Source organism: Eublepharis macularius, chromosome 19 (assembly GCF_028583425.1).
Source record: "Eublepharis macularius isolate TG4126 chromosome 19, MPM_Emac_v1.0, whole genome shotgun sequence".
Lineage (NCBI taxonomy): Eukaryota > Metazoa > Chordata > Lepidosauria > Squamata > Eublepharidae > Eublepharis > Eublepharis macularius.
This window is the reverse complement of record NC_072808.1, coordinates 26,560,123-26,572,654: the sequence shown is the minus strand read 5'-3', so window position 1 is coordinate 26,572,654 and position 12,532 is coordinate 26,560,123. Positions and strand designations below refer to the sequence as shown.

The following is a 12,532-nucleotide window of genomic DNA, read 5'->3' as shown; positions in this document are numbered from 1 at the left end:
AGTGCTCCAAGAGGCTGAACGACAAACTGTGAAGCTACTTTTGCCACAAACTAACTCGGAGGCCTCAAGGCGCACCACTCACTCACCACCACAGCCCCCAAGGTAATGATCCTGATGTCCTTCGTAGGATTGTTTGCAAAGACTGCAAAAAGATCATGTATGTGAAGCACTTTGCAGGCTCAAAGGTGCAAAGTGGTGTCTAATGATAGAGGTCAATAGGGATTATGGCCCAGAAAGCATTTGGCAACATTGGACTGAAATCTCCAAGACTGGCTGCTAGGGTGGCCAGGTCCCCAAAACCTCCCAGTGGGAGGTTGGAGGCCCAGCACTCGCTTTGGGAGATTCTCTTCGCATGTGTGCACAGCGCATGCGCTCCCAGCCTGCGTAATGATGTCACTTCCTGGAAGTGACATCATTGTGTAGGCCACATGCGGCCCTGGGACTGCTCCTACGCTCCGCAGGGGGCTGAATCAGGCCCAGTTTGGCCTGATTTGGGCTCGAATCAGGCCAAATTGGGCCCAGTTCAGCCCGAATGAGGCTGCTGTGGAGGGCAGAAGCACTCCCGTGCTCCACAGTGGCTAGATTTGGCACAATCTGAGCCGGTGTTCTGCTTCAAGCAGGTGCCGGCGTCTGCAGGGAAATATTGACTGATAACGAAAGCCGGGTGTTAGGACAGGGGGCCAGAGGCAGAATAACCAGAGTCCATAATTCGCAAGAGTTGTCGAAAGCAGGCCAAGGTCAGTCATCAGGAAAATAGTCCTATAAGAGCAGCAACAGGGGCAGGCAACTCAGGGAACACGTTGCAGCCACGCTGAAGGGCCCCTCCCTCACACTCTTATGCGCTGCATGAGTTACGTCAGCTTGCAGCAGCTGCTCCAAGTCTCCTCTGAAGAAACCCCTCCTTCCTCTGTAACGACCAGCCTTTCTGGGCTGTGAGGCATGCTGATCGACGACGTCTGGCCTGTAAGTCTCCTCTATACCTTTGCTGTCATTGCTTTTGTGAGTCTGCAGATCCTGGGGCAGACAAGGCAGCTGGCCAGACCTGAACTCTTGGCTCTGGGCAGGGAGGGGAAGCCTCCAGGTTTTCTGGCTGCTCTTCGCCAGAGGTTTCAGAGCTATCTGCCAGCCGTGGCAGTTCCACGACGCCCCTGGATTTGGCTCGAATCGGGCCACTGCGGAACGCAGGAGTGCTCCCGCACTCTGCAGCAGCCTGATTCGGGCCCGATTTGGGTTGAATCCAGCCGCTGCAGAGCCCAGGAGCGCTCGCATGCTCTGCAGTGGCTCGATTCTGGACGAATTGGCACCAATTCGGCCCGAATCTGGCCCGATTCAGGCCAAAACGGGCCCAAATCAGGCTGCTGCAGCACATGGGAGCGCGCCACGCCACCCGGTTGCACACCCCAGGAGGTGCGTTCCCCCCTACCAGCCAAGTAAGTGGGGGTAGGGCGTGGAGGGTGGGGGTGGGGGACTGGCAACCCTACTGGCTGCCCTTTCCTTCTGCTTTCCGGTTTGCAGAGGTGATGCCAGCATAACTGTGCATCACAAAGGCACATTTGGTCAGTCTGCAGACACGTGGGAGGGACTTCAGTCTCCGTGACTATTCTGAATGAGGAACTGAAGGTCAGGGCGAAGGAAATCCCGCGGGGTACGTAGTGGTTAGAGTATCAAACTAGAATTTGGGAGATCTGGGTTCATTCATATCTTCGTTCTGCCAAGACAGCTCTCTGGCTGATTTTAGTCCAGTCGCATATTTTAAGCCTAATCCACCTCACTCAGTTGGGGGTAAAATAGAGGAGGGGAGAATGATATTGTGAGCTGCTTTAAATCCCCATTGGGGAGATAGGTAGGGTAACAATATGTAAACAAATAAAAGTTGTTTGGGACTCATCTAGAGCGCATCCTCACTGAGGCTACTCTCTAGAGCCCCTTTCCCCAAAACTGTTTCAGGTGATGTCCGTACTGTTCAACTCCGACTTCTCTCCATGGAGACTGGTGTAGAATTTGCTAGCACAAATTTTGTCTTCTACGACTGCAGCCTTCTGCGCACGTGAGTTTTGATGTTGTGGTAATGCCCCTGTTCTTCAGTCCTCAAATACACATAGAATCATAGACTGCGCCTGTGGCGTAGAGTGTTAAGCGGCAGTACTGCAGCCCAAGCTCTGCTCACGACCTGAGTTCGATCCCAGCGGTAGCTGGGTTCAGGTAGCCGGCTCAAGGTTGACTCAGCTTTCCATCCTTCCGAGGTCGGTAAAATGAGTACCTAGTTTCCTGGGGGTAAAGGGCAGAGGACTGGGGAAGGCAATGGCAAACCACCCTGTAACAAAATGTCTGCCAAGAAATGTGACGTCTCCCCATGGATCAGTAATGACTTGGTGCTTGCACAGGAGACTACCTTTACCTTTTACCATAGATTTGGAAGGGTCCTTGCAGACCATCTAGTCCAACCCCCTGCCCAGTGCACGAACAGCCTAAAACATCCCTGACAAGTATTTGTCCAGCTGCTCCTTAAAGACTGTCAATGAAGGGGAGCCCACCACCTCCCTAGGCAGCCGATTCCATTGCTGAATTACTCTTAATGTGAAGAAGTTTTTCCTAATATCCAGCCAGTACCTTCCCTCCTGTAGTTTAAACCCATGATTGCGAGTCCTAGCCTCTGTTGCCAACAGGAACAGCTCCTTTCCTTCCCCAAAGTGACAGCCTTTTAAATACTTGAAGGGAACAATCATGTCTCCCCTTATCCTCCTCTTCTTCAATCTGAACATGCCCTGAGCTCTCCTCTTTGCTTAGAATTGGGTTCAGGGCCTTGTTTTAGTGTGCTGTGTATGAGGAGGACAAACCTCTTTCCTGAGGGGCAGATGCAAGGGTTAAGCGTTGCTCTACCCGATGGTTGTATGGTTTTGTATGGTTTTGCATTGTATGGTTTTGCAGCTAGGGCTCCATAGGCCAGCTTTTAGTATTATGTATGTTGGGATGCGGATTGGGGCATCAAAAGAGCCCTAGCGCAAAGTGAGTCAAGTGGCCTCTGTGAGAAGCCCTGCTGGGTTCACTTGGGTGTATCATGCCAAGAGTTATGGGGAAGGACTGTTCAGGTGTGAGAAAACTGTGTCAACCAGAGCTGCCAGATAGGACTGAGTGAAAGCAGAGGGCTTGGCCCTTGTCACAGCCAGATCTGTCCTGTCAGGAGTTATGGGAAAGGGCTTTATAGGCCTGAAGGTGTGAGCCAATTGGGTAGATGTGGGCCTTGTCAGCTGTCATTTTAGAAACCGAAGCACTGAGGTGACTTGGCAACACAACAACAGCTCTGCGGCCTAGTTTTTCTGACAGGATTTGGCATGTCACCTGTTTACTGTTTTTGTTATTTTTTAATTGGAAACTGCATACATCTCGCACTAACACTGGAGCCTCCGTTCAGGGGCATCCAGGCTTACACCATCCAGTCAGTTTGTGGCATTGGCTTCAGTCAACATTCCCTCAGGGCCTCTCCACACTCGGCAGATGGCTTTGGCAGGAATGTAAGGAGCCGATTCAATCCCCCTCTCCCTCTCCCCGCTTTTCTTCCCCTCCCCATGAGTTCCATATCCTCAGGCACAAGGATGAGGACAAGGGAATAGAGCTCTGGGGAGGGAGTGGCATTTGCTGAGGAAGGCTGCTTAGGTGTCCTTTGGGGCATCGCCCCTCCTTATCGAACGCCTGTTTTTATTTCCCTCACCCCTACAGGTGTTTGTCATGTGTCAGCAGCCGCTACCCTTGCCACTGGTGTAAATACAGGCACGCTTGCACCCACAATGTTGCCAAGTGCTTCTTTGTGGAGGGACGGGTCAACACCACGGAGGTAAGGAGGCTTCTTATCATGCAGGGGCTCTCCAGATCCCGCCAAGCCTCTTGAGAAGAGTGCTGAATACCAAATTCCCAACCCCCAGTTCCGTCCCCAGTAGGGTCCCTTTTCACGGCTGTCTGAGAATGGGGGAAATCTATAGGGCACAATCTGTTAAGCCAGAACGACTCCTTTCCCTGAGGAGTTGGGGGCGGGGGGAGGGGGCTCCAGAAACGTGGCTTGGCCTCCGACTTACATCCGTTCCTTGCCTCTCTCAAAGGCTCTGTGATTCCTGCATAGCAACAATAATACATGCAGTCTCCCCTTGTGTATATCAAAGGGCACTAAAGTACAGCAAGAAAATTGTTGTTACTCTTTCAGATTTATGGAAATCATGATACTTTTAATTGGCACATTTAAAAAAACGGCTATTGCAATATTTCAGGATCCTGTAGAATTCCGAACGCATTGCTCTTTACAAGTGAATCCCTTTGAATGCCCAGTTGTGTCTTTGTGATGCGTGGGTGATGGACAGTATAGCCTGTGTGTTGTTGTTTTGTAGTTACTGTACAGGAGTCGGAGGTGAAGGAACTACTCCTTTCTTAAACAAGGTACTAGACCGATCAGTAGAAAAGCTGGTGACCCTTTTTCTTGGGGAAATGCATATGTTGCCAGAGATTTTTTTTTTAATGTAGCTATTGAGACTAGATCTTAGATGCTGAAAGAACTCTGTTAACCAAGCATGTACAGGTGTTGTCATTTGTTTTAATTACTGGATTACTGAAAGGTAATAATAAAGATGTTGATCATGAGAACGTATTGCTTTGGGGTAGCAAAGGCAGAAGAGGACAAGAAAGTTCAAAAGGTTATAGGATCTATCAGAAAGGACAGAATTCTCTCGGCTTCTACCTCCCCCAACCACTGGGAAGTCTCTTTCTATCAAAGCCTGACAGTATCAAATGCCTTTTTTCAACCATGAGATCTTTAAAAACAAATGGGGAGAAATGTGGGCTATAAATGAAGTAAATAAATAATAAACCATGCTTGCACCAAGGACTGCCTTATAGATGTGTGTGTCTTCAGGACTGGGGATCCCAAGCAGTCAGAGGGGGAAGGTCAACAGGGGGCAGAGCAGCAGTGCTTAGTGCTGCTACTTGCTGCCAGTGGGCCCATGCCAGGCAGGGGACAGAATCAGAATGAGGAAGGGAGCTTTGCTTGCTGGCAGCGGGGCCGGTTGCTCACGATCAATCATTTGGTCTGGGCAGTGGGATCAATAGCCCTGGAGATCTGGGGACTCTTTGCGGGTAGGTAATTGAAAGCAGCTCTCTCGGAAGGTCACCATTTGGGTTGTGGTTGGATGTGTTGGCTGGAGGTGGGAGTGGCCAGGGTGGTGAGCAGTGAGATCCTTGTAATTATTGAGGCCTGAGAGGCTCTGGCAAAACTGAGTGCCCTTAGGACTGTGGAAAGGAGGTGTGCCCATTAGAAATGGGATAACTAGAGCAGGCCTGGAACTCTCAAGCCCCTCTTCCCTGCTCTGCCTCCGCCTTTTGTGTTGCTTCCATTGTCTTAGGTCAAGACAGGAAGTTATGCCTGAGGCTTGATTGTTCTTCAGGTCAGGACTGTTTTCCTCTATTGCTTCCTAGAGTGACTAGCCATGTGAACAGAGCAGCCGGGCCCATATGCCTTCCCCCTCCCCTCCTTTTGGTACCAAGGAGCAATTAACCAGGCTCTGGTTTCCATGGCAACTCACAGCGCCCAGCGCAGGCTCTTTCCTCTCCATCTTTCTCAAGTGGCTGCTCCAGGCAAAAGGAGGGGCTGGATGCTGGGGCTCCTGGGCCTGTGGAGTGTGGAAGGTCATGTGGCTGTGTGCGTTGTGAAGAGGAAGAGCCTTTGTCCAGATTTCTGAGAGAAGGGGAAGGATTATATTCTGTCCCCAATGGTGACTAAGGCTACAGTCAGAAGTATAGCCAAAGCCATTTGGTCTGTCTTCTGAGTAATCCTGAATAGGGCTGGACTGTAAAGATGCATTTTTATGTATTTCCAACGTCTGTTAATTCAAATGTAATGCCTAGGTTAGCTAACGTTTAGCTAGGGTTAAAGGTACATGTAGTGCTATGTGTAAATATGCCTTGCATCTCTTCCTCTCTCTTCTAGGGCTGCCCAGAGCTGCTCCTTGGTGGGGAGATTTTGATACCAGTGGGGGTCTTGCAACCTATTACTTTGCGTGCCAAGAATCTTCCACAGCCTCAGTCAGGCCAGAAGAACTATGAGTGTGTTTTGGGCATTCAGGGTCGGCAGCAGCGTGTCCCGGCTGTGCGCTTCAACTCGAGCAGTGTGCAGTGCCAGAATACATCGGTGAGAGCTGTGCCATATTGATTTATTAAGAAAATGTGTATCCTGCTTTTCTGTAGTGAACAAGTCTGCTTAAAGAAACAAGTACTAAAACATTACGTATAGTAAAATCTAAAATAGTTAATAACAAAGGACTAAAATAGCAGTCAGCCAGATTTCTAAAATGCAGGTGAAATAGCATTAAGCCACAGTAAAAATAGAATAATAAAAGCTGCAAGCTAATAAAAAGAGTAGTTAATAATAACTTAGCGGTGATAAAATCAGCTAGCAACAGCAAAGACCATCAGTGCCAATTAAAGTGCCATTAAATAAAGTCAGGTGAAAACCATATTAAAAGCCTTCTGGAATAAAGAGTCTTAACGGCTCTTTGGAAAGCTAAGAGTGCTGAAGGGGGCCTGGCAAAGTCTCCTGGGGCAGAGAGTTCCACAGTCTGGAGGCAGTCGCAGAAAAAGCCCTGCTGCACAAGCCAGTCTCCCAGGGACACGCCTATGATCTAATGGCAAGTTTTGTAAGTTAATTATGAAGGAATACCTTCATCTATCTGTCCTAAACCAATCAATTTCAGTGAGCAACACCAAAGTCTAATATTTTTTTCTTTAGTACTTTGCCGTTCCCAGAGTGCTGTGCAATTATTACATACACCCAATTGATGTCATATGCAGGGGCGGCGCACCTATTGAGGCCAGGTAGGCGGTGGCCGCAGGTGCGGGGTGCCGGAGGGAGCGCTGGAAGAGGCGCGGGGGGCGAGAGCGCGCCCCCCAAAGGAGAAGCCTCCTATTCCTCCCACCCCACGCCACCGCCGCCACCAGCACAAGCCCCCGGCCGGGCGCAGCCACCGCGGGCAGGCATCTGCTGCGGCGGAGGCAACCGAGTGGGAGAGCTCGGAGGCCGCCCGCCGCAGCGATCAGGCCAGCGGCGGCGCGTGCGCTCCCGTGATGACGCCACGCATGACGTCATCACGCAGGCAGGTGCGCGCGTGCTCGTGCGCGCGGGGGGGGGGGGCGCTTGGCCGGCCAGCCCTAGCACCGCCCCTGGTCATATGAACATCCAGAAAGGAACCAAGAGGCCAAGATGATAATAATAATAATTGTGTTCACCCAGAGCGGTGAACAAGCTAGTGTTATTATTATCCCCACAATACAGCTGGGGAGCTGGGCTGGGAGAAGTGGCTCACCGAAGGCCACCTACTGAGCTCATGGCAGTAGTGGGATTCGGACCAGCAGAGTGCTGATTGGCACTTAACCACTGTACTATAGCAGCTCTGCGTGTTCTCAGCGCATTCTCTCTCACACACACCCCTTCCCCTTTTTGGAGAATCTCCTAAGTCCAAGCATCAGTGTGCTTTGGGAACATCCAGCCAATTTCTAGGAGCAAACTGTATAGGCGCTCTTTCATAGCTCAGGATGAACTTAGCAGAAACGTAGGGAGCGTGGTGGCCCCTCTCCTGGGGTTCTAATCTGTGGTACACCAAATCCATCTAAATGCAGACACGGCATAAGAGAAGTCAAGTTGCATGGCTGGCGTGGAGGTTGTGCTGGCACAATCCTTCTGCAGTGATACTGCCAGTCCCATATACTTTCAATATTTTTATGTTACTGGGAGGAATAAGATAGAGCCATTTTACTTTATAATGTGATCATTTAGCTATTGTCTCATGATTTTATGAGTTTGTTCAGGTGTGTTATGCTGTCTAAAATGTTTTGAAGGAATGGAAGGCATGGAAAAAGAAATGAAATGCTGAGTTTTACCCTCTTTCTTTATTTTTTCTTGTTTGATGTGTCCTAATTCCATTTCTACATTGTCATCAATTTTACACAATGCAAAGATCAACCTTGAGGAGACTCAGCTAAGTAACAAAAGGCCGTTTGTCCGAATTTCTCTCTCTCTCTCTCTCTCTCTCTCTCTCTCTCTCTCTCTCTCTCTCTCACTCACTCACTCACTCACTCACACACACACACACACACACACACAAAGAAAATTGGGGTTTTCTGATCGTTAGTTTGTGGTGGTACTTAAAATAAATAAAAATGTTATGCCATGTTCCAAGTTCTGTGAGTAAACACAAACAAGGATGTAGGATACTTTGATTATGTTTCAGCAGTTTCCTAAAAGAAAATTTAGCTTTTAGGCTTGAACTTTTAACAGAAAACTTTATCATGCATCTTAATCCCAGCTCACTGGAAAAAAAAATTTTTTGAGCCCGATAAAAGTCTTTCCACTGGCTTTGTCTTCCCTATTGGTTGGCTTCTGTGCAGTTTGCTGTTCTTTCTTGGAAATTTCTGTTTCTACCAATTTTGGTATTTGGCAAGCCTCTCTCTCTTATTTTGCACATTTTATTGTAGTGCGGTTGGACTATGTTTTTGTAAGGTTTTGCTCTGTTCTTTGCAGTGTCATACATTTCTGCTGTAGCTGCTGATGTAGCATTTTCAGCCTGAGGAATGACAATCAAGCCGAGTGCCTTTATGTGTGTTTTGCATTTGGGGTTAGGTTTTGATCCTGTAGCACTTTGCTGAAAGGGAATGTGGGCTGACTGAGTTCCAAGTGTTGAGTACTAGTGAGAAACAGGCTTGGTTTTGGCAGGCAGCCACTGCTGCTGGTTTTCCTGTTCATGTGGAGAGCATTCAGGGAAAGAATTCTGATTTGGTAATCAAGCAGAATCTGGTACCAAATCTTGCTTCCAAGTAGGGTGTTTTGGGGAATTTTTGTGAGTGCTTCTGCTTCAACACACATCTCCATTGGGATTTGTTTTGTCTTGATCCGGCACAGGGGTCCTGTTCAGACATTTGGGCCCATATCGCAGTGTTTTGCAAAGCCCAGGCCTCGGAGTGTGTATCTTCAGCACCACTATAGCTGTTTGCTGTGCAGGGACTATCTGGTTCAGCTTCTAGCACAAATGAGGTCCAGATACCAGATTCTACAAACTTATGAAAGGGGAGGGGTGGATAGGCCTGCTTTGGGGCCTGTTCCAAACCAGTGATTCAGTGATCCAGGACAAGAACAGGTTGCTTTCTCCCCACTCCCCTTCCCGCTTTAGTTGATGCTGCTGCCCCTTTACGTGCAAATTGGTACTGGGGTACTGATTGAAGGGAATGTGGGGTTCCATGTTGCTTTCAAGAAGGATTAAAGGGTCTTAGATTGAATAGAATTAAGCAGCACAACTGTCCGGAGCTCTGCGAACGCTTGTTTACTTTTAACATGCATTCATGATGTGAGAAATGATGCAGCGACTCCAGAGGGGGAAGGAGTCGCTTGTGTGCAGGCTGTGCAAATCATTCCTGCTAGCAAAGCACAAAGGGGGCTGCAAAGGAGGGCGAAGATGCGTTGGAAAGCCACCAGCCAACATCAGCCAAGTATTTGGTGATGCTACTGACTAGTTGGTACCAGCAAATAAATGCTTGTATTGCAGGGAGGAGACAAGGATCGTTGTACGTGGATGATGCCAGCTAGTATTGCCACAGATCCACTGGGAGGGGGCCGGGGCCAGGATCCCCATCCTGTCTCTCCCACGGCGGCTTTTTTGGCATGACTATTTCTCTGCCTGTGGCTTGGCAAGAGGGTGGGGCAGCTGTCAGGAAAGCAAAAGGCATGTGGGGAAGATCAGAAAAAATTGCCGAGGATGGCTGTGGACCCCCAGATGAAGTTTTCCCCCCACCCTGCATCACCCAGACCCAATGTAAACATTGCACAGTAGACACACCTGCACCACTCAGACCCAACCCAAACATACCATACAACTTGCTCAGCTCCATGGGTCCCCCAGGGTGATCTGGTCCCCAGGCCTTATCCCCTAGACTGTCCCCCTTCGCAGCAGCCATGGGGAAGGGAAAGAACGATCCTCACGAATACCATAGTTGTTGAACGGCTAGCAAATCCTCTGTATGTTTAATCCCGACCACCATATTTCAGGCGGAGAGGAAAATGACAATCGCTTGTTTTCCAACTTGATCAAAGCAAGTGCCCTTAAGTCAAGAAAAACCCACTGTTTGCATTCCCCTAAATGAAAGTAACATGCAGCAAGATGGTTGGTCTGGCAGAGCAGTGGCCAAACCCGTGGCCAAATCCCAGGGGAAAGCAGGTCACACGTTCAGGAGGAAGAGTGACGGAGAGACTGCACCCGCCCACAAGGCGCTGAACAGTTCCAGTAGGGTGGGCCCGGATGAAGAAGCACCAAGGGACTTGCAGTACAGCCATAGTGGGCTGCCCGGGTGTTTAGGATTTGTGGCTCCTGATCTAGTTGCGATGGCATACTATCTGTTTGCAAAGCTAATCTGAAGCTTCAGTCAGTACTGCCTGTCTCCCCGGCCCATACAGTAACAACACCATCATGATGCTCTCGATGCTAATGCCGTGCAACTTGCCTGGACTGCATCTGTTAGCAGAGACAATCCCAAAATCAAGAGCCTTGCGCCCCTTAATGAATAACATTTGCTGGTGTGGGTTAGAGCTCACTTGGTCAGATACACCAAGACAAAGGGGCCCTCTTGTTCACAGAAGCTTAGGCGGCCACGATAAATCGGTTCATCCCTTAGGAGCCAGATGACTGGGGCAGTGCCCGTGGGAGATGCTGCCGTGGGCATTCTCAGCATGGCTTGGCCTGCCCCTTCTATAGCCGCCGGAACCAGGAGGAGGGAGTGAGGTTCCCACTGAGGAGGGTGCAGATAAACAGAAATAGTTTGTGATGTTTTTCATGGCAATAGTCTGTGTATCCCTATAGAGGCTGCCCGGCATACTGAGAGCCCAGAAGCCACTTAAGATGGGTTGGGTGCAACTATGAAGGGGTTTGTAAATTCACCTGCCATTCTAGGCTGAATAAATTAGTATATGTTTCCTTCTCATCTGTGATCTTGATGAGCTCTCATTAATGCTTATATTGGAGTGAGCAAATGTGGTGGTATATCCAGGTTTTTTTTCTGGGAAAAGAGGTGGCAGAACTCTCGAGAGGGAAATGAGGAAGAAACACACGGGATTCTTGGAAATAATATTATTTTCACGCATTATTGCCAAGTATTTTCAAGAGGTGCCGGAACTCCGTTCCTCTGCCTTCCCGCTGAAGAAAAGCCCTGGGTGTATCTGTCTGGTATGTTTCTAACCTGCCCTTCCTTCAAGGTGCTTAGGGAAGCACACAAGGTTCTCCCACCCCCATTTTACTCTCACAACAGCCCTGTGAGGTAGGTTAGGCTGAGAATGGCTGGCCCAATACCGCCCAGAAAGTTTCATGGCAGAGTGAGGCGTTGGACCTGGGTCTTCCGGATGCTAGTCTGACACTTTAACCACCGCACAGCCGTGGCTTGCTAGTGGGACAGAGAAGACCTGAAGTGGGGCCACTGTCAGGCTTAGCTAACGGCTGTTTGGTACATCATTCTTGGGTGATGAAGCACTTGGCGCTCCCTTCGTAGGCTGATCATACTCTGCATTTTCGTAACGGGTGACCCATCTTTTTCCGCAGTATTGGTACGAGGGAGAGGAACAGGGAGAGGTGCTGCTGAACTTCGATGTCATTTGGGATGGAGACTTTGCCATTGACAAGCCACCAGGGTTCAAAGGTACCACCCTCTGTTTTATAGCGCAAAGTAGGGGCCTGAAGCCTGATCTCTGGTCTTCCTTTTTCGCTGCAGGGATTGTGGCACATCAATTCCCGGGGCGGGGGGGGGGGGCTTTTACTTATTAATGTTAAAATGTTTATATCCTGCCTTTCCACAATGCCCAAGGGGGCTTACAAAATATAAATATGCATAAATAAAAAGATAATTAAATGTACAAATTGAAATACATCAAGTTAAAACTACAACATTGTCACTTCCAGTGGCTAGAGATATTCTTTAGTTATTTTCACTAAGTTGAAATAATTCTGTTTTGCACCTTTTATGGGAGGAAGAGAGTATAGGAGCTTTCCATCCCATGTCTGGCAGGCTGTTCCAGCGGGTGGGCGCAGCCACTGAAACAGAGCACTTGCGGGCTGTAGCTGAACGGACTTCCCAAACACGAGGCTATGATCTCATAAAGGATTTCCTGAGATGTATGGGAGAATTTCTGTCTGTGGTGCACAGCTTTGTCACCTGCAGCCTCAAATGCCCCTGGAATGCTGTGCTTAGTGGAAAGGGGATCCGGGCGGGGGGGGGGGGGAGGTCTGCAGCAGGAGAGGGGGAAGTCTTACCCCTACCGCACCTCTGCTTCTGTCCATGGACGTCTTCTGCTGGATTCAGAGTACTTTTAGGCAGCAAAACAGGTGGTGTCTACTAAGTCAGGGCAAACCAGGGAAAACATAAGTCTCCTCTAGTTTGGTAGATATCAGCCTAGATATGTTGAAATGAAGTAGTCAAAGTGAGAATTCTTTATCACTTGACCAGAGGAAAACTGACCCTCTGG

At 49.2% G+C, this 12,532-nt stretch overlaps 1 protein-coding gene across 2 annotated transcripts in view; it reads left to right on the top strand.

Annotated features, from left to right (window-relative positions):
• PLXNA3 (plexin A3) overlaps positions 1–12,532 on the top strand; it is a 74,370-nt gene that overhangs the window by 22,167 nt on the left and 39,671 nt on the right. For both annotated transcript variants that reach the window (XM_055003364.1, XM_055003365.1), the window contains exons 8-11: positions 1,948–2,047; positions 3,718–3,832; positions 5,969–6,169; positions 11,613–11,709. In XM_055003364.1, the coding sequence (XP_054859339.1) occupies positions 1,948–2,047; positions 3,718–3,832; positions 5,969–6,169; positions 11,613–11,709 (513 nt within the window). The remainder of the gene's footprint in view (positions 1–1,947; positions 2,048–3,717; positions 3,833–5,968; positions 6,170–11,612; positions 11,710–12,532) is intronic.